This window comes from Anolis carolinensis, chromosome 5 (genome assembly GCF_035594765.1).
Source record: "Anolis carolinensis isolate JA03-04 chromosome 5, rAnoCar3.1.pri, whole genome shotgun sequence".
Lineage (NCBI taxonomy): Eukaryota > Metazoa > Chordata > Lepidosauria > Squamata > Dactyloidae > Anolis > Anolis carolinensis.
In genome coordinates this window covers 88398357-88421802 of record NC_085845.1, presented here as the reverse complement: position 1 = coordinate 88421802, position 23446 = coordinate 88398357, and the positions used below count along the sequence as shown (strand labels likewise).

General features: G+C 41.6%; 1 protein-coding gene across 5 annotated transcripts in view; it reads left to right on the top strand.

Annotated features, from left to right (window-relative positions):
- The first annotated feature begins 335 nt into the window (after positions 1 to 335).
- Positions 336 to 23446, top strand: part of hgf (hepatocyte growth factor) — a 96856-nt gene continuing 73745 nt past the window's right edge. For 2 of the 5 annotated variants that reach the window (XM_062981741.1, XM_062981738.1), the window contains exon 1: positions 348 to 676. In XM_062981741.1, the coding sequence (XP_062837811.1) occupies positions 607 to 676 (70 nt within the window). In that variant the 5' untranslated portion in view covers positions 348 to 606. Of the gene's footprint in view, positions 677 to 23446 lie in introns of all 5 variants that reach the window. The other 3 variants (XM_062981739.1, XM_062981737.1, XM_062981740.1) reach the window with 2 other exon arrangements.

Here is a 23446-nt window from a genome sequence, read left to right as displayed (position 1 = left end):
ATGCTTCTGGGACATGGCCATACAGGGCGGAAAATGCACAACAACTCAGTTTGAGAGTTGCTCTAATAGATCTGATCGTGCATCCGTCCTGAAGCGCAGGGGAAGCCCAGCTCTTCCCACTTTCCTTGCTTCCCCATGAGCCTTGTGCGTCTGTGTCTGGCTTTGGGAGCTTTGGGAGCCTCTTGGGTCGCTTCTTCGCCCGGGACGCCAGCCACAGATATATAAACCTCAATGGCTTAGCGGTGGTCCCGACGCCCTTCTGCTTCTCCCTCCTCCCCTCCCTCCTCGGGCTGGGATGGATGAAAGGCGGGGAGAGCCAGAGAGGAGGCTGAGCCCCACCCCCCTTCCCTCTCCCGGGGTGTGTGTGTGTGTGTGCGCGTTGCTGTTGTTCAACCACTTTCTTACCGTAAGAGGGAGTTGGGACCCAGAGCTTTTCCAGTCAATCACACAACCAAACTTGGCTCATCGCAATAAAAAGCAGCTCGGCGCGCTCTTTGCCTCGTCTTGCATCTCCTCCTTTCACCACCTTGGGCGACCTTTGGATACTGTTATTTCTTCAAAATATATTTATATCATAATCAAAAGCAACCTCTCCATCAACCACTCATGTGGGCCATCCAGCTGTTTCCACTTGGGCTCGTCTTCCTTCACTCTCTCCTCACCATCCCTTTGGCAGGTTAGTGCATCGCGTTGAGTTTGGGGAGGGATTATTATTATTATTATTACTATTGTGATTACTGATATTGTTGTTGTTATGGCTGCTGGAACTTATATCATGCTCCTGGCTGCCCCGGGAAGAAGATCTGTCCCGGAAACAGGCACTCGAGCCCGGTAACGTGTGGATGCGCCTGCGTCTTTTTCCAGAGACTTTGGGGCAGATTGGGAAAGAGGCAAGAAAAGGGTTCAGCATATCAATGTAGTGTTGGTGTTGGTGGTTATGTTGTTCATCCAGACGCAAGGAGAGGGTTCAGCATATCAATGTGGTAGTGGTGGTGGTGGTGGTGGTTATGTTGTTCATCCAGAGGCAAGGAAAGGGTTCAGCATATCAGTGTGGTGGTGATGGTGGTGGTGATGTTCTTCATCCAGATACAAGGAAAGAGTTCAGCATATTAATGTGGTATTGGTGTTGGTGGTGGTGGTTATGTTCTTTATCGAGAAACAAGGAAAAGGTTCAGCATATCAATGTGGTGTTGGTGTTGGTTATGTTGTTCATCCAGACTCAAGAAAAGGGTTCAGCATATCAATGTGGTAATGTTGGGGGTGGTGTTTATGTTGCTCATCTAGAGGGAAGGAAAGGGTTCAGCACATCAATGTGGAGGTGGTGGTTCTTCATTGTGACACAAGGAAAAGGTTCATCATATCAATGTGGTGGTGGTGTTTATGTTGTTCATCCAGAGGCAAGGAGAGGGTTCAGCATATCAATGTGGTAGGTGGTGGTGGTTGTAGTTATGTTGTTCATTGAGATGCAAGGAAAGAGTTCAACATATCAATCTGGTATTGGTTTTGGTGGTGATATTCTTCATCGGGACACAAGGAAAGGGTTCAGCATATCAATGTGGTCATGGTTATGTTGTTCATCGAGAGGCAAGGAAAGGGTTCAGCATATCAATGTGGTAATGTTGGTGGTGGTGGTTATGTTGTTAACCAAAAGACAAGGAAAAAGTTCAACATATCAGTCTGGTATTGGTGGTGGTGGTGATGATGTTTTTCATCAGGACGCAAGGAAAGGGTTCAGCATATCAATGTGGTATTGGTGTTGGTTATGTTGTTCATCCAGACTCAAGAAAAGGGTTCAGCATATCAATATGGTAGTGTTGGGGGTGGTGGTTATGTTGCTCATCTAGAGGGAAGGAAAGGGCTCATCATATCAATGTGGAGGTGGTGGTGGTTATGTTGTTCATCCAAAGGCAAGGAAAGGGTTCAGCATATCAATGTGGTAATGTTGGTGGTGGTGGTTATGTTGTTCACCGAGAGACAAGGAAAGAGTTCAACATATCAATCTGGTACTGGTGTTGGTGGTGATGTTCTTCATCAGGACCCAAGGAAAGCGTTTAGCATATCAATGTGGTGGTGGTGATGGTGGTTATGTTGTTCATTGAGAGACAAGGAAAGACTTCAACATATCAATCTGGTATTGGTGTTGGTGGTGATGTTCTTTAGCAGGACACAAGGAAAGGGTTCAGCATATCAATATGGTGTTGGTGTTGGTCCTCGCCGTGGTTATATTCTTCATTTACATGTGATTAGATGCATGGCTTTTCTTTTTCACACGTGAAAAATGTCCAGCCAGGAAAGGGTGAAGTTTGTTTGCAGGACAGGTTTGAAACTACGCCTCCCCCCCCCCCCCCCCATTGCCTCTCGACCAGAAAGAGGGAAGCGAGTCCTGGAAAACAGGGCAGCCCAAGGCAGAGCTGGATCCCTAAACCGATGGATGCAGGGAATAAAATAAAGTCACAACAAAGTGGCCCTGGAACTTCTTTCTTGCCTGAAGCTCCTTCCTGCCAAAGCAGTGACTCCATCCAAGCAAAAGGGAGGGGAGGAGGCAAAAAAACAAAAACAAAACAACAACAACACAACATTTTAACCAAAAAGAGTTGTACTCTGCGGAGAGAATTGTTGCTGGATTTGTGTAAATACGCAAGGGCGGGGGGGGGGGGAGTGTGTGTTTCCAGTTTCTCCTTGAGCCAAGAGACCTATATAGGCAGGATCTGGATATACTGGCAGTTTGGAAAAAGGAGGCCGGCAAGAGAGCTTGTTCCTCAGGACAAGAGGAAACATCTGTCGGCTCTTTTGCAGTCCAATGGATGCCCTGGAAAGCTTTGCGCCAGATGACAAGGAGCATCCTAACCTCACCAGACCTACCTCCCAGCTTTGGAGCCAGCCAGCACGTCCTCGCCTGGGCCTGGGCCTGTCAACTGTCTATTTCTGGAGCTGGTTAATGAACATTTCATCTCTGCGCCAATCAAAAGTCCAGAGGCTGTGGCAGGGAGGGAGAAGGAACAATAAAGCAATCAGCCATTGGGAAATTGCTGGGCTGCCTTTTTTAAAAAAAATAAAAGTACTGTGAACTTCCAGGGGCCAGTGAAGGATTCTGTTTCTGTTCCCTATTTGTGGGCTTGTGTCTGTCTTTTCCAAAGCATGTTTCCTTCTCTAAGTTAGAGTTTGTTCAGGGAAAAAATGGACAAAATGTGCAAGAGTGAGATTGGCTGTGGGTGGCAGGTGGAGCAAGATGGGTATATAAACAGGGCTATAGCCAAGGTTTTCAACACACCCCGCCCCCCGTCCGAAGATTTTTAGTTTTTTAAAACCTGGTTTACTCATGAATTTTAGCTGATTAACCAAATCCCAATGAGTGTCCATTGAAGTTTATCAATAGAGTCTGATTTCTAAATTATTTTGCATTATGGAACTACTCTTCATGATTCGCTAAAAAAAAATCACACACCCATTTTTTTTCTGGCTATGGTCCTGTATATAAATAATCCAGTTGTGACTTTGGCAAGGACATAAAGGCAAAATCCAGGTGGGTGTGTATGATAGGATGATGGGAGCAGTGCTGACTTTCTGCAAGAAGTTATTTATACAGCTGTGCACAGTAGATAGTTCTGTAGTTCTTCTGGTACCAAGTTCCCTTTCCAAATATTTTTTTTAATAAGACTGTCCCTGCAATTGTTGTCGCTGGTATGATCTTCTGTTATGGATATGTTAAATTCCCACCTATCTTTATCCCACACTTTTTATGACTCTTGCATAAAATTTCTATTCCCGTTGCTTCTCATATTAAACAGGAAATAAAGTGGGTTGTTGTGTATTTTCTGGGTGGTATGTCCAAGTGCCAGAAGCATTCTCTCCTGATGTTTCACCCACATCTATGGCAGGCATTCTCAGAGGTTGTGAGGATGCCTGCCATAGATGTAGGTGAAACGGCAGGAGAGAATGCTTCTGAAACATGTCCATACAGCCTGGAAAATGGACAACAACCCAGTGATTCTGGCCATGAAAACCTTCAACAATACAAGAAATAAAGTTTTTTTTAAAAGATATGATTCCCCTCACTATGTCATTGCATGTTTTTCTTACAGGAAGTATTAGTTGTCACATTGAAAAAAAATCAGTTGTAAATTGGTGCAAATTTTAGAAACTAAATTGGTTGATTAATGTCAAAATCACAATAAAAGAGCTTTATTATTTCTCGTCTCCTGATTATATTTCTGAGAGGGGATTGGCCCACTCCTAGAAAGTTTTGTACTTTTGAAGCTGGATTTCAACCAAGAATAAGATCTCTGCTGGACAAATAAAATAGAAATGGGCACCTGAGTTCTGTTGTTGCATCACCTTGAAGGACAGGAAGAGAATGTACATAACTGGAAAACAAAGGCATACTGATTTTTGCCATTTGTACATTAGACAAGAATATCTGGATCTTATATATATTTTTAAACCTCAGCTTTTCGTCTCCTTTTGATGTCTATTGCTAAGGTTGCTCCTGAAATTTTTTTTTGTAATGCCCAGTTGAAAACACTTTCCTATTTTAATAATGCTCCTCTGATCCTGTAAACAGTAACAACACTTTAGTGGTAAAATCAGTTGGTCAGCTTTCTCTCCTAATAGCTCAGGGTGGATTAACACTATATCCTTATCTTAACCCTGCAAGTTAGATTAAGTTGAGAGAATAATTGAGTCAAGGCCACCCGGGGGGCTAAAGAGCTGAACAGGAGTTTACATGTGCATCTGCTGCAGCCATTGTTGTGTTCAAATAATCAATATTTAATGGTTACTAGGAGTGTATGAGGCATTTGAGTGGAATATGATGATGCTTTTTTTCTTAGGGTCACTTCAGATAGTAACAACCAAGGCTCAGGACAGAAGGCAAAGGGCTAATTTATAGGAGATGCAGCATGACCCTCTTATCCATGTATTCAGCTACATACGCTCTGAAAATATCCCTTCTTGGAAGCATTCGTGGGGCTCTCTAGGTGCAATTCTATGACATGCTTCATGCACAAGATTAGTCAAAATGTAGGGTTTGCTATTATACACGATTTCAGATATCCAAAGGGGTTTGAGTGGGTTCTTGAAAGTATCCTAATGGATATTTGGTGGGGAGGTATGGATATATAGGTACAGGTAAAACTTTTCCCCTGACATTAAGTCCAGTCGTGTCCTACTCTGTGGGTTGGTGCTCATCTCCATTGCTAAACCGAAGAGCTGGTGTTGTCCGTAAACACCTCCAACGTTATGTAGCTAGCATGACTGCAAGGAGTGCTGTTACCTTCCCGCTGGAGCAGTACCTATTGATCTACTCACATTTGCGATTTCTCACGTTTTCGAACTGCTAGGTTGGCAGAAGCTGGAGCTAACAGCGGGTGCTCACTCCGCTCCCCAAATTTGAACCTGTGACCTTTCAGTCCACAAGTTCAGCAGCTCAGCACTTTAACATGCTGGGCCACTGTGTTACTTCAAGGATATATACTTCAAGGTATATAAACATTTACTGAAATCAGTGACTCAACAATACTGCAGAAAAGGGATAGATAGGACTACACTCCAATTAGTTTAAACCAACTAAATTTACCAGAGTTTCCAAAGATAACATCATGAATTTGTTTTATTGCAATTGTAAGAGTTATCTATCCTTTGTAGAATTATAGTTTCCAAGGCTCTTCAGGGAGAAAAAAAATTGACCTCAGTTTGTGGTGACTGTGCCCAACCACTATCTGTTTCACCCATTAGCATTTATATACACCGGGTTATTTTGGTGAGAATCATAGAGATTTGACCTGAAATATAAGGTAAAGGTTTCCCTGACTCTTAAGTTCAGTTGTGTCCGACTGGCGGTTGGTGCTCATTTCCATTTCTAAGCTGAAGAGCCGGCATTGTCTGTAGACACCTCCAAGGTCATGTGGCCGGCATGACTGCATGGAGTGCTGTTACCTTCCCATGGGAGTGGTACCTATTGATCTACTCACATTTGCATGTTTTCAAACTGCTAGGTTGGAAGAAGCTGGGGCTAACAGCAGGCACTCACCCCACTCCCCGGATTCGAACCTGCGACCTTTAGGTCCGCAAATATAGACTAGGCAAAGTATTCTTCTTTAATACAACATGAGCAGTAGCCAATCGTTCAGGTCTTGTGTTGTCGCAAACTCTCTCGAGTATTCAAAAATCTGGTAAATTAATTAAACACCTTAGTAACAAAGAAAAATGTGGAATATCCTTTGTCTGTAAGAGAGAGACCCATGATGTCATGGAGGAGGAAAATTTGAACATCCTTCATGATGAAGAACTCAATCACAGAGATTTGTGGTAGTATATTACGACTAATTTCCCAGTGACTGCCATGTTCGAGCATTCACTCAAAGAGTACGTTAAAATGGACTTAGATGGACTCTCTTTCAAGGCTTGTTGTTCAGCATCGGCATACATTTCGTTAGCCCACCCTGACCAACTTTCTTAGTTTAATATGGTCATTTTGCAGCGTTCCTTTTGGAACAGTATATTTGTTGTGCAGTGACAATAACTGCTTGTGTCCTCCCATCCCCCTTGGAAAGCAAAGACCATTTAATTCACTTTGAGAGGGGTTTTCCTATTTAATGCTATTTCTGCAAACAGCACAGCATGGGGAAAACAGAGCTAAAGGGCTCAAGATTAGGTTGTTGCGTAAAAACTGGAAAATCATGGACTGAAATCAAAGAAAGGAAAGCCTCTTAGTGGACTAAGCTTATCTCACTCTGCAGCAGCCCAAAGCTGGAGTGGAAACATGCATTCTCTGTCACAGTATAAAGCATCTCTGATTCTTGTGGATTGACATGTGTGAGGCCAAATTTAAATAGTATTGTGTACTTTGGATGCAAAAAGTATAAAACAATACAAACATACCCACATACTACTCTTTTGATGTAACATTAAAATGTAGCGTTAGAGGAATGAGCTTCACTTTCTCTGATCTGTCCTAATTATCCTTCATATTTTTCTCTTAATCCAACACTTATTCTTTTAAATCAATGTTTAACTGATTGCAGTTTCTTTTGTTACCTAACATCAGGAAGACTATAATAATAATAATATAATAACTTTATTTTTATTCCCCGCCCCATCTCCCCGAAGGGACTCGGGGCGGCTTACATGGGGCCTAGCCTGATAAAACAATCAAATATCAGTAACACAACTATAAAACAATTATACCAGTAAAACATCAATATCAATAAAACAATAATTAAAATCGACAAGAAGCATACAAGAAACATACAATATTAAAACAGGAGACTAATTCATAAAATCCAGAACAGAATGTGCCGGTAGAAATGGACAATAAAGTGCTGGTAGAAATGGACAATAAGACTATGACTTAATCTTCAGTATGGTTCATCAAAACAAGCATGTTTTAGGGTTGTTGTGAGTTTTCTGGGCTGTATGGCCATGTTCCGGAAGCATTCTCTCCTGACTTTTCGCCCACATCTATGGCAAGCATCCTCAGAGGTTGTGAGTATACCTGCCATAGATGTGGGTGAAACATTAGGAGAGAATGCTTCCGGAACATGGCCATACATCCCAGAAAACTCACATCTACTCTGTGATTCCGGCCATGAAAAAGCAAGTTTTAAATCACAATTTATGAAGTGGGCTTATTTTTTACTAACTATGGTTAGTGAATGAATGCAGCCATTGTGCCAAGCTTGGAAGTCGGACAGATTTTGCAAAGTAGGGAATAATATATTTTATGCCATTCAGAAACATACTACATTTTACAACAAACAAAATGGTAAGAACAATTAAGTGTTTGTGCTCCAAGGTACAAGTTGTGCTGTCTCTGTCCCTATCAGAATAGGATCAGCATGCTTCATACTGTCAGAAAGTGCCTTGTATAAATCTCTCACTTCATTACACATAAGTAAAGGTTTTTTTTTTAAAAAAAATAAAATAAAATAGAGGATTCTCTCTCACTCACTCACACATACACACAGACCTATGCTAACCCTAAAGCAACTCTCTCATAGGGTTTTATGGGGCTAAGAGTGTGTGATGCAGCCAAGGACACTCTGTAGGTTTTCATGGCTGGGTAGGGATTAGAACCCTGGTCTTCAGAATTGTAGTTCAATGCTCAAACCAATAAACACACACATATCTACCACCAAAAATCCTTAAGGCAAGAATGCCTATATTGGTTATTTTGGGAGCCTCAAGCTTTGCAGTCATGGGCACTGCTAACAACATGGTGGTGATAATGCTGATAGTATGTAAAAGGCATCCAGTTCAACTTAGCCTTGGGAATGCAGGACTGGCTGGGCTAGAATATAAGTAGGATTTAGGCGGAGAAACTCCTTGGGAACAGTTCATCTAGATTCTACTCTTATTGGTGTTGTTTTTATTTCGAGGCACTCTTCTCTCAACAAATGAACCAAACTAGACCCTAGCCTTTCATTGAAATCACCCTCTATAATGAAGTCACAAAAGGGATTCTCAGACTTAAGATCTAGTATACAAGACGTTAGTTTATCCCAATCATCGACTGTTTCATTTTTTTCTTGGGCTACTTGGAATATAGGTGTTAACAAGGACTGCTTTTCTGGTTGCAAAAGTTAGCCAGACTGCTTGCGCCAATTGTGGGAGATTTGTTAAACTGTCAACAGCTATGTTAAATGAAACAGCTATAGCCATAACTATATCTGAAAACACCCCCCTCCATATAAATAACTTCTTTTTTCAAAGGAAGTAAGAACATTGTGTGAAGTATTGTAAATACTCATGCATAGGTTTAGACATTTTATTTCAAAAATTAGCCCTCCAAAAAACTGGTCTAACTTACCCACAGCTTAAGTATTGTACCAGAACTCTTTATACAGGGTGTTTGAAAAAGAACTCCCTAGTTTTAATGTGTTTTAAGTTAAAACTGGAGCCCCGGTGGCGAAGTGTGTTAAAGCACTGAGCTGCTGAACTTGCAGACCGAAAGGTCGCAGGTTCAAATCCCGGGAGCAGAATGAGCGCCCGCTGTTAGCCCCAGCTTCTGCCAACCTAGCAGTTCGAAAATATGCCTATGTGAGTAGATCAATAGGTACCGCTCCGGCAGGAAGGTAACGGTGCTCCATGCAGTCATGCTGGCCACATGACCTAGGAGGTGTCTACGGACAACACTGGCTCTTCGGCTTAGAAATGGAGATGAGCACCAACCTCCAGAGTCAGACATGACTGGACTTAACGTCAGGGGAAAACCTTTCTCTTTTAAGTTAAAACTAGGGAGTTCTTTTTCAAACACCCTGTATATAAAAGAGGAACCATTCACTTTTCTGAGTAGAATGGTGAAGGGTAAGAACTTAGTCTGTTCCCGGGGACCCTAAAATAAACCAGGGTGGGGGAAATTATGATGGTGACAAGGAGCAGCTGCCCCCCTAAGTCATCATTGATGCCTTCCTCTCTTGGAATGACCCTCAACTTATACATGAGTCATATCATAGTTTGTAATTTTGCACCATACCCTCATAGAATCATAGAATCATAGAATAGTAGAGTTGGAAGAGACCACATGGGCCATCTAGTCCAACCCCCTGCTAAGAAGCAGGAAATCGCATTCAAAGCACCCCCGACAGATGGCCATCCAGCCTCTGCTTAAAAGCCTCCAAGGAAGGAGCCTCCACCACGGCCCCGGGGAGAGAGTTCCACTGTCGAACAGCCCTCACAGTGAGGAAGTTCTTCCTGATGTTCAGGTGGAATCTCCTTTCCTGTAGTTTGAAGCCATTGTTCCGTGTCCTAGTCTGCAGGGCAGCAGAAAACAAGCTTGCTCCCTCTTCCTCTGTCCTCGGCTTATACATGAGATCAAATTTTATACAAGTATGTATAGCAAGTTCCAAATCGTGATTTTCTTTTCATGTCAGGAATGACTTGAGAAACTCCAGACGTGACTTGCAGTTTCTCCAAATTGTGATGATTTTCATCAGTCCAAGATTGTTCTTGCCAAGATTCCTCAGTACTTGGAGGGAGCGATTTGTCAGCAATTTAAACATTCTTACCATCCCTATTAGTTGCTATGATTTGAAATATAGCATCTGTCATGAGGAACTCAGTGATCCAGTTGATTTATAATTGTGCGGTCGTGGGGTTTACTCGTACTTAAGCTATGTTGTTGGGCACATAGTGCATACCCTCCCATTGACTATGCTGAACAACTGATGGACTGATCTAGAGAGCTATGATTTCATTTACTTGGTCTAACCAACTCATGAGAGGTAGTATTATTACAGTGTGGTCCAGTCCACTTCTATTGGTGTGTAAATGCCAGGCCTCATGTATGTTCCATCAATCAGAGGATTCTAAAAGTGTTGCAAGGTACAACTGTGAGGCTTTTATTACCACTGCTTCACCATCTGGACCCAACATAAACATCATAGAAGACCTGTGTCTTGTCTTAGTAACCATCTTTCTTGGTTACTACAACCCCTATCCTAACAAGGAAGACATTTCTCAGAACTTTCCCACTCTGCTTTCTTGCAGAGGGCCCCAGAGTTTAGACCAGGGGTCCCCAAACTAAGGCCTGGGCACTACATGCGGCCCAACGAAGCCATTTATCTGGCCCACGTGGTGGCGGCTTCCTCCTCCTCCACGTGTGTGCCTTCCAAAGCTTTGCTTGTAATGGTACTTTATTATTTAATTTAATTAATTATTAATTATTAAGGGGTGCTTTGCTAGTGCTTTTGAGCACAAAGGCAGAAGGGGGTTGGACTAAATGGCCCAAGGGGTCTCTTCCAACCCTCTTTATTATTATTATTATTATTATTATTATTATTATTGACACAAAGACACAGTATAACACAGCAAACGAGATAGATATGCTGGATTTCGTATCACAAAATCGCAAGTCGAACACTTCCCAAGCGTCTAGGACTGTGTGATGTATTTTCGGATGATGCGTGCAGATCCCAGTAGGGTGGCCTTTTGCAGTTGGCAGATTGTAATTTTGTCAATGCCTATAGTTTCCAAATGCCGGCTGAGATCTTTTGGAACGGCACCCAGTGTGCCGATCACCACCGGGACCACCTGCACTGGTTTCTGCCAGAGTCTTTGAAGTTCAATCTTCAGGTCCTGATAGCGGCTGAGTTTTTCCTGTTGTTTTTCGTCAATGCGACTGTCACCTGGGATGGCAACATCAATGATCCAAACCTTTTTCTTTTCCACAACTGTGATGTCTTGTGTGGTGTGTTCCAGAATTTTGTCAGTCTGGATTCGGAAGTCCCACAGTATCTTTACGTGCTCATTTTCCAATACTTTTGCAGGTTTGTGATCCCACCAGTTCTTTGCTGCTGGGAGGTGGTACTTGAGGCATAAGTTCCAATGAATCATTTGGGTCACATAGTTGTGCCTCTGTTTGTAGTCTGTCTGTGCGATTTTCCTACAGCAGCTAAGGATATGATCAATGGTTTTGTCGGTTTCCTTGCAGAGTCTGCATTTTGGGTCATCAGCTGATTTTTCGATCTTGGCCTTAATTGCATTTGTTCTGATGGCTTGCTCCTGGGCTGCAAGGATCAGGCCTTCTGTCTCCTTCTTCATTGTCCCATTCGTGAGCCATAGCCAGGTCTTCTCCTTATCAGCTTTTCCTTCAATTTTGTCAAGGAACTTTCCATGCGATGTTTAGTTGTGCCAGCTGTCAGCTCTAGTTTGTAGTGTGGTTTTCTTGTACTGGTTTTTTGTCTGCTGTGCTTTGAGGAGTTTGTTGTTGTTGTTGTTATTATTATTATTATTATTAACATTGAGGCTGGGAGGCCATCTGTCAGGGGTGCTTTGCTTGTGCTTTTGGTACACAAAGGCAGAAGGGGTTTGGACTAAATGGCCCAAGGGGTCTTTTCCAACCCTCTTTATTATTTTTATTATGATAATGATGATGATATGATGATGATGATGATGATGATGATTATTAGAGGCTGCATTTGTTCCCGTTTTGTTTGTTTACTTCAAAATAAGGTATGTACAGTTTGCATAGGAATTTGTTCACAGTTTTTGTAAAACTATAGTCCGGCCCTCCAACAATCTGCGGGGCCGTGAACTAGCCCCCTGTATAAAAAGTTTGGGGACCCCTGGTTTAGACCTTACTTCTCTTGGGATAGTGCTGAAGTGATCCATCAATTCTTTGCTATCACCAAAAGTTTCTCAGCTCCTTCTGTCCCCATGAAGGCTTCCATAAGGCCTATAGTAGTATCCAGTGATTTGGGCTGATGGTATGTGATCTAACTTTGAACTTGAGCTGGCAAAGTGGTTATCTACTGTTCCACCAGGACAAGCTCAGCTTCTTCCACCAAAGTCTCACTGTCAGCTTTAGCAAATTTAGTAGCTTTAGCTCACACTTGCTGCTCCAAAACATAGGGATGTAATCTTGGATGCCACTTCAGATCTTGTAGGTGCCACCTAGATGTATGTCCTGGAGTGTTAATGATAATTAAGATCATTTCATTTATTTTGGTATAATTACTAACCTCTTCAAGTGACATGGTGTCCACTGCTTCTTGAGTTGGAGCCATCAAACAAGGGACAAGAACTAAAGGCAGTTGTTCTCATGGCCATTTGGCAGCCACAGCAACTTTCTTAAAAGTGTTTAAAAACTCATTTTACTTATTCTTGCCATTGCAATTATGATGTTGTTATTGCTGCCAAGCAGGTAGTATGATTGTGCCATGTGCTAGTATGTTTTTGTTAGGTAATTTCTTTGTTTCCTTATGCATACCAAGAAGGCCTGAGAATGCCATTCAAAGCCCTGAGTCTAAGAGAGGTTGTGTGCTGAATCATTCTCTTTCCTCCCTGTTTCATTAATTTGATATGAATTTTTGTGGGCTGTTTGAATAACCTTGCTCAGAGAAACCATTAGAGTGAGCTAACATTTTTATGAAGTCCTGTGGGTTATTCATAATGTTTGCAGTGGAAAACAATCGTAGATATATTCAGCCTGCAGCTATGGTTGCATTTTCAACCTGTCATCATCATTCATTCTTTCCATGTGTGGGACCTTCTGTACATAATCCTATTGGCCTTCTGGAGCCAGTCTTCCCAGACCAAACTCCTGTGCCAGAAATGAAAAAAGGGAAAACTTTAGAAAATGTGGAGATGAGGAGGGGGTGGATGGAAGTGATACCACAGCAACGTGGGACCATGATGATTCTCAAATACTGAAGTAGTTCTGCATTTTCTGCTAGAGAATGTTTTTATGAGGGGTTGGGTATCAGTAAGTAAAGGTAATGGTTTCCCCTGACGTTAAGTGTAGTCATGTATGACTGGGAGTTGGTGCTCATCTCCATTTCTAAGTTGAAGAGCCAGCGTTGTCCATAAACACCTCCAAGGTCATGTGGCTGGCATGACTGCATGGAGCGCCATTACCTTCCTATTCACATTTGCATGTTTTTGAACTAATAGATTGGCAGAAGCTGGAGCTAACAGCGGGAGCTCACCCTGCTTCCCGGATTCAAATTGCCAACCTTTCAGTCAGCAAGTTCAACAGCTTAGCGGTTTAACCCAATGCAACACCAGGGGCTCCTGGGGTACCAGTACCTCATAAATAATCTTTATTAAAGATGGTCTGTATCCTGTATTGGAGCCCCGGTGGCGAAGTGTGTTAAAGCACTGAGCTGCTGAACTACCAGACTGAAAGGTCCCAGATTCAAATCCCGGGAGCGGAGTGAGCGTCCACTGTTAGCTCCAGCTTCTGCCAACCTAGCAGTTCGAAAACATGCCAATTGTGAGTAGATCAATAGGTACCGCTCCGGCGGGAAGGTAACGGTGCTCCTTGGAGTCATGCCGGCCACATGACCTTGGAGGTGTCTACGGAAAACGCTGGCTCTTCGGCTTAGAAATGGAGATGAGCAACAACCCCTAGAGTCAGACATGACTGGACTTAACGTCAGGGGAAACCTTTACCTTTACCTTTATATCCTGTATTAGACCTGACAAGCATAGACTCATTAAAACAATAGGACTTTTCTATGACGTTCTGGATTATCCAACGCATTTTTGTAGTCAATGTTTTCAATACATCGTGATGTTTTGGTGCTAAATTCATAAATACAGTAATTACAACATAACTTTACTGCGTATTAAACTACTTTTTCTGTCAAATTTGTTGTATAACATGATGTTTTGGTGCTTAATTTGTAAAATCATAACCTATTTTGATGTTTAATAGGCTTCTTCTTAATCTCTCCTTATTATCCAACATATTCGCTTATCCAACGTTCTGCTGGATATACTGTATATACATATAGGGTAAACGTTCAATGTCCATATACACATAGAACCGAGACAGAGACAGAAAAACGCAGAGGCAATTTAACCTTCTCTTGAGGGGATGTTCGATTCTGGCCACAGGGGGGAGCAGCTGCTTCATCATCCACTCTGACGGCACTTCCTCATTCCAATGTCGTAAATTAGTTAAACTTGCTTCCCCACTTTTTTATAAGTGGTACCTTATTTCCTACTTGATAGATGCAACTATCTTTTGGGTTGCTAGGTCAGCAACGAGCAGGGGCTATTTTTTATTTTTAATTGACGGGTGCTCACCCCGCCACGGGCTGGCCTCGAACTCATGACCTCACGGTCAGAGTGATTTATTGCAGCAGGCTGCTCACCAGCCTGCGCCACAGCCCGGCCCCATCATCATGCCATGTGATGGAGAACAGGTAACACCAATGTCGCATCCTGAGATCACTACAACATGGGTGGGTCGGACAGTTCAGAGTTGCTGAACAACGTTTGGCACCACTAGATGATGGGGACTTTCACCTGCTTCTCAGTGACTAGAGGAGTCCCAGTAGGGATTATTTCCAGAACCAATCTGGCATCCAGCACACCAGATCAACACTGGGTTTTGGGTCTGTGTAGATCTGTCTAGGACCAGTAAGAGCAGCTATGAAGGAACTAGATAAAACTGTTAAGTGTGAAAATATGTGATTGAATAATAAAGTTATGACTGCCCATGCCAAGGCTCCTCAAACCCTTGGGTCTGCTTCTTGCTGATGAGATAGTCAAGTCAATTAGGATTGTTGTTGTTTGCCTTCAAGTCATTTCAGACGTAGGGTGAGCCTAAATCTAAAACTGAGGATGGGGGGCCAGATAAATGACATTGGAGTGCCGCATCCAGCCCACGGGCCTTAGTTCAGGGATTCCTGGCCCATGCCATCATTTTTCCAATGTCTATTTATGCTTGTGAAAGCTGGACAGTGAAGAAAACTAATAGGAAGAAAATGTATTTCAAATGTGCTGGAGAATACTGTGGACTGCTAAAAAGACAAATAGATGGGTCTTAGAGCAAATCAAGTCTGAATTCTCTCTAGAAGTGAGACTGTTATATGTTGGACTTATCATGAAAAGAAATTATTCACCAAAAAGACAATAATGCTTGGTAAAGTGGAAGGCAAAGAGGAGGACGGCTATGTCTTTGTGTGATATATGATGTTATTTTATATGATGTGTTTAATAATGTTTAACGTTTTATTAGGGGAGGGTCAACTTTGATGTTTTATACTGTTTTTTATCGAGGGCATTGAAATGTTGCCAACACTGTGAACTAACCTGAGTCCTCGTCAGAGTTGAGAAGGGTGGTATATAAATATTGCAAATAAATGAATAATAATAAGACCACATTACATATGGATAGACTCAATCAAGTCCAAGATCTGAACAGGGCTGTTAATGACAAGTGAGTTATTTCTTTTCATGATAAGTCATAGGATAGTTGTAGGTTAAAGTTGACTTGATGGCAGTTAACAACAACAACAACATACATATCAAGGCTTTGGAAAAACATAATATCATAATTATATATACAGTAGCCTCTACATGTCATACTTTGCAGGGTATAAAAAATAGAGGAAGATGAAAATTTTAAAAAATATATTTTTGCCTTGTCATTAGGGAACATCCATTTCCTGGGCTGAAAAAGTTAAAAATACATAAACATCTAACACTCTCTTCCTGTGATCTCAGTGAACTGTTTATTGCTGCTTTCATTGAAAACCAATTGAGTTGGAGTTCAATTTTATTATCCTTAGGGGTTGCATTTGACTGTTCTTTGTGAATCCATTTGCTGTGAGTGAGGTAGTATAGCTATGTATTAAAGTCATTTGATGTTGAATTAACCACCCACAAGCAAGCTCATGTAAGAGTGGTCAGCGTCTCGTCTTACTTGACAAAGACATATGACATCAAGTGAAATTCTTTCCTTAATTAAAAATGCTTCTGATTACATTTAACTGATGACTACTGGATAGGCAGCACCTCCTTCTGCAGATATATATCAACTAACATTCCATTCGCTAATGTAAAAGATATAATCTTTTCTCTGGCATGACTTTACTTTTATTTAATTCCAGGAGAAAAATACAGTTACCTCTCCTATGACTCCATTAAAGCTCTTTGCTGACTGGAAAGTGTAGGAGATTTATTTGTTTCAATTTTTTTGCTCTTAGTTCACTCTGTACAATCTTGTTTATTATTGTATGCCTTTAGGTCGTTTTTGGACTTTTGGTGACCCTTTCATAGGGTTTTCTTGGCAAGTTTTGTTCAGAAGGGATCTGCCTTTATCTTCCTCTGATGCTGAAAGAGTGTGGCTTTACCTGAGCTCCTTTAAATTTTCTTTCCATAGATTTTCATGGCTGAATAGATATTATAAGTCTGGTCTCCAGAATCATAGTCCAATGTCCAGAGTCATAGTCTAATATTCAAACCACCACACTGGCTCTTGTGCAGTGTTGTTAGGCAAAGGTAAAGGTAAAGGTTTTCCCCTGATGTTAAGTCCAGTCGTGACCGACTCTGGGGATTGGTGCTCATCTCCATTTCTAAGCCGAAGAGCCGGCGTTGTCTGTAGACACCTCCAAGGTCATGTGGCTGGCATGACTGCATGGAGCACTGTTACCTTCCTGCCAGAGTGGTACCTATTGATCTACTCACATTTGCATGTTTTCAAACTGCTAGGTTGGCAGGAGCTAGGGCTAACAGCGGGCGCTGTTAGATTTGAGCCTGGGACCTTTTGGTCCACAAGTTCAGCAGCTCAGCGCTTTAACACACTGTGCCACCAGTGTTGTTACAGTTATCTAAATATGAGTGCACTCTGTAGTAAAATTATTGCAGTGTTATGCCCTCCAACATTTCACAGATGAGATCTGGATGTGCATCAGAGTGTGGTTCAGACAAAAAAAATAATAATTCGGAAAAATTCACAAGTTAGGAGAGACTGCAACTGGGTTGCTGGACGCTACTGAGAAGGGCAAGATTTCAGCCCTCCTCCTTCTTGTTAATGGAATGCAAACTATTTCTATACTTTGAATTTAATTTGCAACAATGATAAGAGCATTTTGAGTTAACGAAAGAGCAATGAAAGAGCATGAGGCACAGAAGCACGAGGCACAGAGGCTGCTCCCTTGAAGCCCTAAAGCCTTGCACTCTCATGCTAGTGCTCCCTCTGGTGTTAGCACTTAACTCAAAAGACTGCTCTTACCCGGGCCAAACAACACATTTTAGCTCAAAGTGTTCTTAAGTTGGAATGCTCTTAAATAGAGGTTTCACTGTATATTAAAACAAGATCTTGAACTTGACTTGATAGCAGGGTTACCAAGGTAGCAAAAATGTCAAGAAATCATGCTTTATTAGGAGCGTCTTAGGAAAGTGCCTGAGTATGTATTGTCGAAGGCTTGCATGGCCAGAATCACTGGGTTGTTGTGGGTTTTCCAGGCTGTATGGCCATGTTCCAGAAACATTCTCTCCTGATGTTTCCAGCAGATCCCTCAACCTCTGAGGATGCCTGCAATAGATGTGGGCAAAACGTAAGGAGAGAATGTTTCTGGAACATGGCCATACTGCCTGGGTATGTTTAGCTAGGTACTGAAAAGATTAAGAGATGACATCATACTGAAAATCGAGCATCCTGGTATTCTGCTGGTCTAAAGACTAGGACATAAGAGCAATGGATGCAAACAACAGGAAAGAGATTGAACTTAAACATTGGGAAGAACTTCAAGATTGCTGGGGAATATGCTATCTTGGAGGTTTTTAAGCAGAGGCTGGATGGTGATCTGTTGGGAGTGCTTTGATTATGTGTTCCTGCATGGCAGGGGGGTTGGAATGGATGGTGCTTGGAGTCTCTTCCATCTACGATTTTGTTGCTATGCTTCCATGGTAGCTAATAGGCATTAAGTGCAACTGCTTCAACACCACTGTAATACTGGTGTATGTCACTACCCATTAAGAATCCTAGCCACCACATTCTTCACCAGCTGCACTTTTTGGAGTCCGAACCCAACATTATCCCCATATACTATCCCCTTGGCAAATGTGTTATGCATTATTGCAAGGGCTGCAGTCACTGTGTAATAGGCTTTTCCTTAATCCCTCCTTATTATCCAACATATTCGCTTATCCAACCTTCTGCCGGCCCGTTTATGTTGGATAAGTGAGACTCTACTGTATTGGGTTTATGGTTCCCGTCCCCTTGATCAGGCTGTGTAAGTGTTATTTATTGCTATATAATTGTATAGTTTTACTTTGCTTAATAATAATAATAATAATAATAATAATAATAATAATAATAATAATAATAATAATAATACTTTATTTATACCCCGCCACCATCTCCCCAACGGGGACTCGGGGCGGCTTACATGGGGCCATGCCCAAAACCATACAATATGACAAAATATAAAACAACATATCATAACACAATTTTAACAATAATAATAATAATGTGTTATTATGTTGCTATGTAATGTATGTGTTGTTTTTATGATTGGAAACTGCCCTGAGTCCCATCCGGGAGATAGGGCGGTATATAAATAAAGTATTATTATTATTATTATTATTATTATTATTATTATTATTATTATTAGGGGAAGAAAAAGAGAGATTTTTGCAAATTTGTAGGATTCATTACTACTACTACTACTATTATTATTATTATTATTATTATTATTATTATTATTATTATTATTACTATTACTATTATTGCAAGAACATTTGAGTCCAAAGGGAGGGAAGGAGGGAAAAGAGAGCAACAGAAGGTGTGTATTTCTTTTTATTCCTAAGGAAACAAACATGAGGTGGGTTTTTTGGGAGGGGGAGAGAAGTTTTAAAAAGCCTTTTCTGGCTACTTTTAGAGTTTGAAAAAGGGAGAAAGAAAAGAGGTGGGAAAGGGCAGGAGAAGTTGTTTTTAGGGGGGCTTTGCTTGCATTTCTTCCTTGGCCAAATGCATGCCCCAAAGCTTGTAAATATTTATAAAGATGTTCCCCCTACAAATACGTTAATAGATAGAGTGGGATACAAAGGAAGCTGTTGTTGTTGTTGATGATGATTATTATAAAGTTATTGTTGATACCACATTGTTTTTGTTGACCCTATTTTTTCACTTATAGATTTAGTTTACTGTTTTTCTTTGAAATATGGTCAATATTCAAAACATTTAACCCACTGATGCCACAATTAACATAATTTTATTAGTATCTATTTTTATTTGAAATTTACCAGTAGCTGCTGCATTTCCCACCCTCGGCTTATACTCGAGTCAATAAGTTTTCCTAATTTTTTGTGGTACAATTAGATGCCTCGGCTTATATTCGGGTCGGCTTATATTCGAGTATATACGGTACCTCTTTTCTCCAAGATCAGTTTGGGCTTGTAATGACACGGATGAATCCAGGAGCAAATGTACATGTATCTGTACAGCATAGGGGAATACAGATCTGCCCCAAGAGTCACTACAGGAGTGCTGCTCTGTGGTTTTCTTATCTTATTGTTACATTTCCCAGTTCTGTTCCTAACTTCCTTACTCTTGCATAAATGGTTATCTTCCTCTGTCTCTCAAACTCCTACTCTCTTTTGTCCCAGAAAATCCTGAAACCATGATAGGGTTATGTTAGTTTCATAACATTTTTCAAGTTACACATCTCATTAAACACGGGAAGAGGTGAGCATTGCCCTGTCGGTCTCTATCGTGCAGAGACCGATAATAGTATTATTATTGGAAATAATACTATTGTTACTGCTGTTCTTACTAGCGCCATTGTTGTCATCATCATAATTTTCTCTTCTTTAAATATTTGGTAATTATTAGAAATATTATAATTATTATTATAATTATTGACGTTAGTGAGGATTCCACAACTTGGATCATAATTTTTTTAAAGAAAAGATCATGTGGCCATGATGGGCACTGGGTAATGAGAAAACATTGGAAAATAGAGATCGCTTTTTCAAAATAGAGGAGTAAAATAAAAGGTAAAGGTTTTCCCCTGACATTAAGTCTAGTCGTGTCTAACTTTGGGGGTTGGTGCTCCATTTCTAAGCCAAAGAGCCTGCGTTGTCTATAGACATCACCAAGATCATGTGGCCGGCATGACTGCATGGAACACTGTTATCATCCTGCCAGAGCAGTACCTATTGATCTACTCACATATGCATGTAAAATATCAATATGTTATTAAAAACCAAAAGTAGAAAAATGCTGGGAAAATTTTGATTTTTTTTTGTTCTGATAAAAGTGAAGTTTGGACAACCTGATTTGGTTGTGCTTCTACAGTGGGACTTTAGTATCCACTTGGGTTTGGTTTCAGGACCGCATGGATGCCAAAAAGCTATAGATGCTCAAGGAAAAGCATTCCTTATATAAAAAGGCAAAATTAAGTTTTGCTTTTGGAACTTTTTGTGCAGAGGGAATCATTGTAACCATGGATACAAAGGACCAACTGTATTCTCATGCGTCTTTGGAATCAGTGCTAGCAAAGACCCTAAAAACAGAATTTTTGTACCTAGTTTCTCACTAAAGCAATATACTGGAGTTCAATATCTTTTGCACTTATTAGATCTTAGGTTTTGGCTATGAAAGGTCTGGGTTCATCCTGAGCTTCAAATCCTATTTCAGAGAGAATTTCTGGGGCCTGCATGCAGGGCCGTAGCCAGAAAAAAAATTCGGGAGGGGTTTTGAAAATTTCGGGGGGGGGGGGGTTGAACCCCTAGCACACACCTCTCCCCGCTACAAACCTATCAATATCTGCTTGAAATAGTGCCTGGAGGGACTCTTAATGTTTTGTGTCTCATAGACTTAGCATGGGGATTTGGTTAACCAGTTAAAATTCATGAGTAAACCAGGTTTTTTTTATAACCTGAAAATTATTTGGGGGGGGGGGTTGAACCCCTAAAACCGCCCCCTCGCTACAGGCCTGCCTGCATGTGATCTCCAGAATATAGTTCAAATGACATTTAGGGCATTTATAAATGTTAGTTGGCAACTTGAAAGATAATATGTAAACTAGATTGTGTAGAGAGACGTGACTGAATAACACATCATATATCATGCTTCCATATCACTGACACTGAAATGATGTGATGCAGCAGGAAGATGAGCAAGTCTACACTTTCTTAATTTCTTTTAAACAATCTTCTAGGAAACTTTTCTTGTAATCTGATTGCATCTGGCACCTTCTTGGCTTGTTTTTTGGTTCAACTGTTTTATAGGAAGGAAGGAAATATTGCAACACGAGAAACAAGAATATATTTCATGTGTAGTAACGTGACATTTTTTTGGCACTGTTCCTTCCACATTAATATCTTATGTTTTTTTTTTAAAAAAAATGACATCAGTTCTACCTTCAAAAGATCGTAATATAAACCAGTGAATAAAAGAAACAAACTCTTCAGCTTATAAGGCAGTTTTTTCCCCCCTCTGTCTAATAGTTGTTGTTAGTTAGGTAGAGATAAAGGTTTCCCCTGATGTTAAGTCCATTCATGTCTGACTCTGGGGGTTGGTGCTCATCTCCATTTCTAAGCCGAAGAGCCGGCGTTGTCCGTAGACACCTCCAAGGTCATGTGGCCGGCATGACTGCAAGGAGCGCCGTTACCTTCCTGCCGGAGTGGTACCTATTGATCTACTCACATTTGCATGTTTTCGAACTGCTAGGTTGGCTGTTAGCTGGAGCTAAAAGCGGGTGCTCAAGCCGCTCCCGGGATTTGAACCTGGGAGCTTTCAATCCACAAGTTCAGCAGCGCAGCGCTTTAACACACTTTGCCACCGGGGCTCCATTCGCCACCCGGGCTAGTTATGTTGTTAGTTATGTTTATAATAATTGTCCATCCATCTGTTCCCCCCTCCTCCCCGCCGCCACCCCCAGGATCATCAAAGTTTCTGTAAGGACTAGGTTAGGTTGAAAAGGAGCCACCAACAAGCGTATCTGAGTGGACGTGAATTTGGTCTCCTTCATACACAAACTCAATTGAAAAGTCAATTTATTTTGATGGCCTATTGGCATGTAGGATAGATTGTTGCTATTGCGGTAGTGCTTTGTAATGCGGGGGGCTGATGTTTTTATTTATTTATGTACTAGCTTAGGTAAATGGTGTTGCTCAGGTAAGAGATCCGCCCCCTCTTCTGAGTCCTTCACATTTCCCGGCATGGCCCGTCTGGAGCAGCCGCAGAAGCAGGAACTGCCGCCCACCCTCACTCTCTCACCCACCCTTTCTCACTCACTCGCTCACTCACCGGGCGGAGTGACAGGCATGAAGCAAGGGGGCAGCCAGAGCAACATGGCAGGCATGGAGCAAGGGGCCTGCTGGCACTGGTAGGGAAAGCTTCATTGGCTCCCTGGGGCTTGCAAGGGGGAGAAAGGCCACCTAACTTTTAAAATAATGTAGAAATATTAAAATAAAAATAGTGCCCCTACTTCGCAGATTTCCACTTATCACGGGTGGTCCTGGAATGTAACCCCCGCAATAAGTGAGGGAACACTGTACTTATTTATGACTTGTAACTTGTACCTGACCTAGGATATCAATAAATGGGGGATATCAGTGTTTTAAACGTGTTTAAATGTTTTAATTGCATTTAAGTTTGCAGATGACACCAAACTGGGAGGGATAGCTAACACTCCAGAAGACAGGAGCAGAATTCAAAATGATCTTAACAGATTAGAGAGATGGGCCGAAACTAACAAAATGAAGTTCAACAGGGACAAATGCAAGATACTTCACTTCGGCAGAAAAAAATGGAAATCAAAGATACAGAATTGGGGATGCCTGGCTTGACAGCAGTGTGTGCGAAAAAGACCTTGGAGTCCTTGTGGACAACAAGTTAAACATGAGCCTACAATGTGATGCGGCGGCAAAAAAAGCCAACGGGATTCTGGCCTGCATAAATAGGGGTATAGCATCTAGATCCAGGGAAGTCATGCTCCCACTCTATTCTGCATTGGTCAGACCACACCTGGAATACTGTGTCCAATTCTGGGCACCTCAATTGAAGGGAGATGTTGACAAGCTGGAAAGTGTCCAGAGGAGGGCAACTAAAATGATCAAAGATCTGGAGAACAAGCCCTGTGAGGAGCGGCTTAAAGAGCTGGGTATGTTTAGCCTGCAGAAGAGAAGGCTGAGAGGTGACATGATAGCCATATACAAATATGTGAGGGGAAGTCATAGGGAGGAGGGAGCAAGCTTGTTTTCT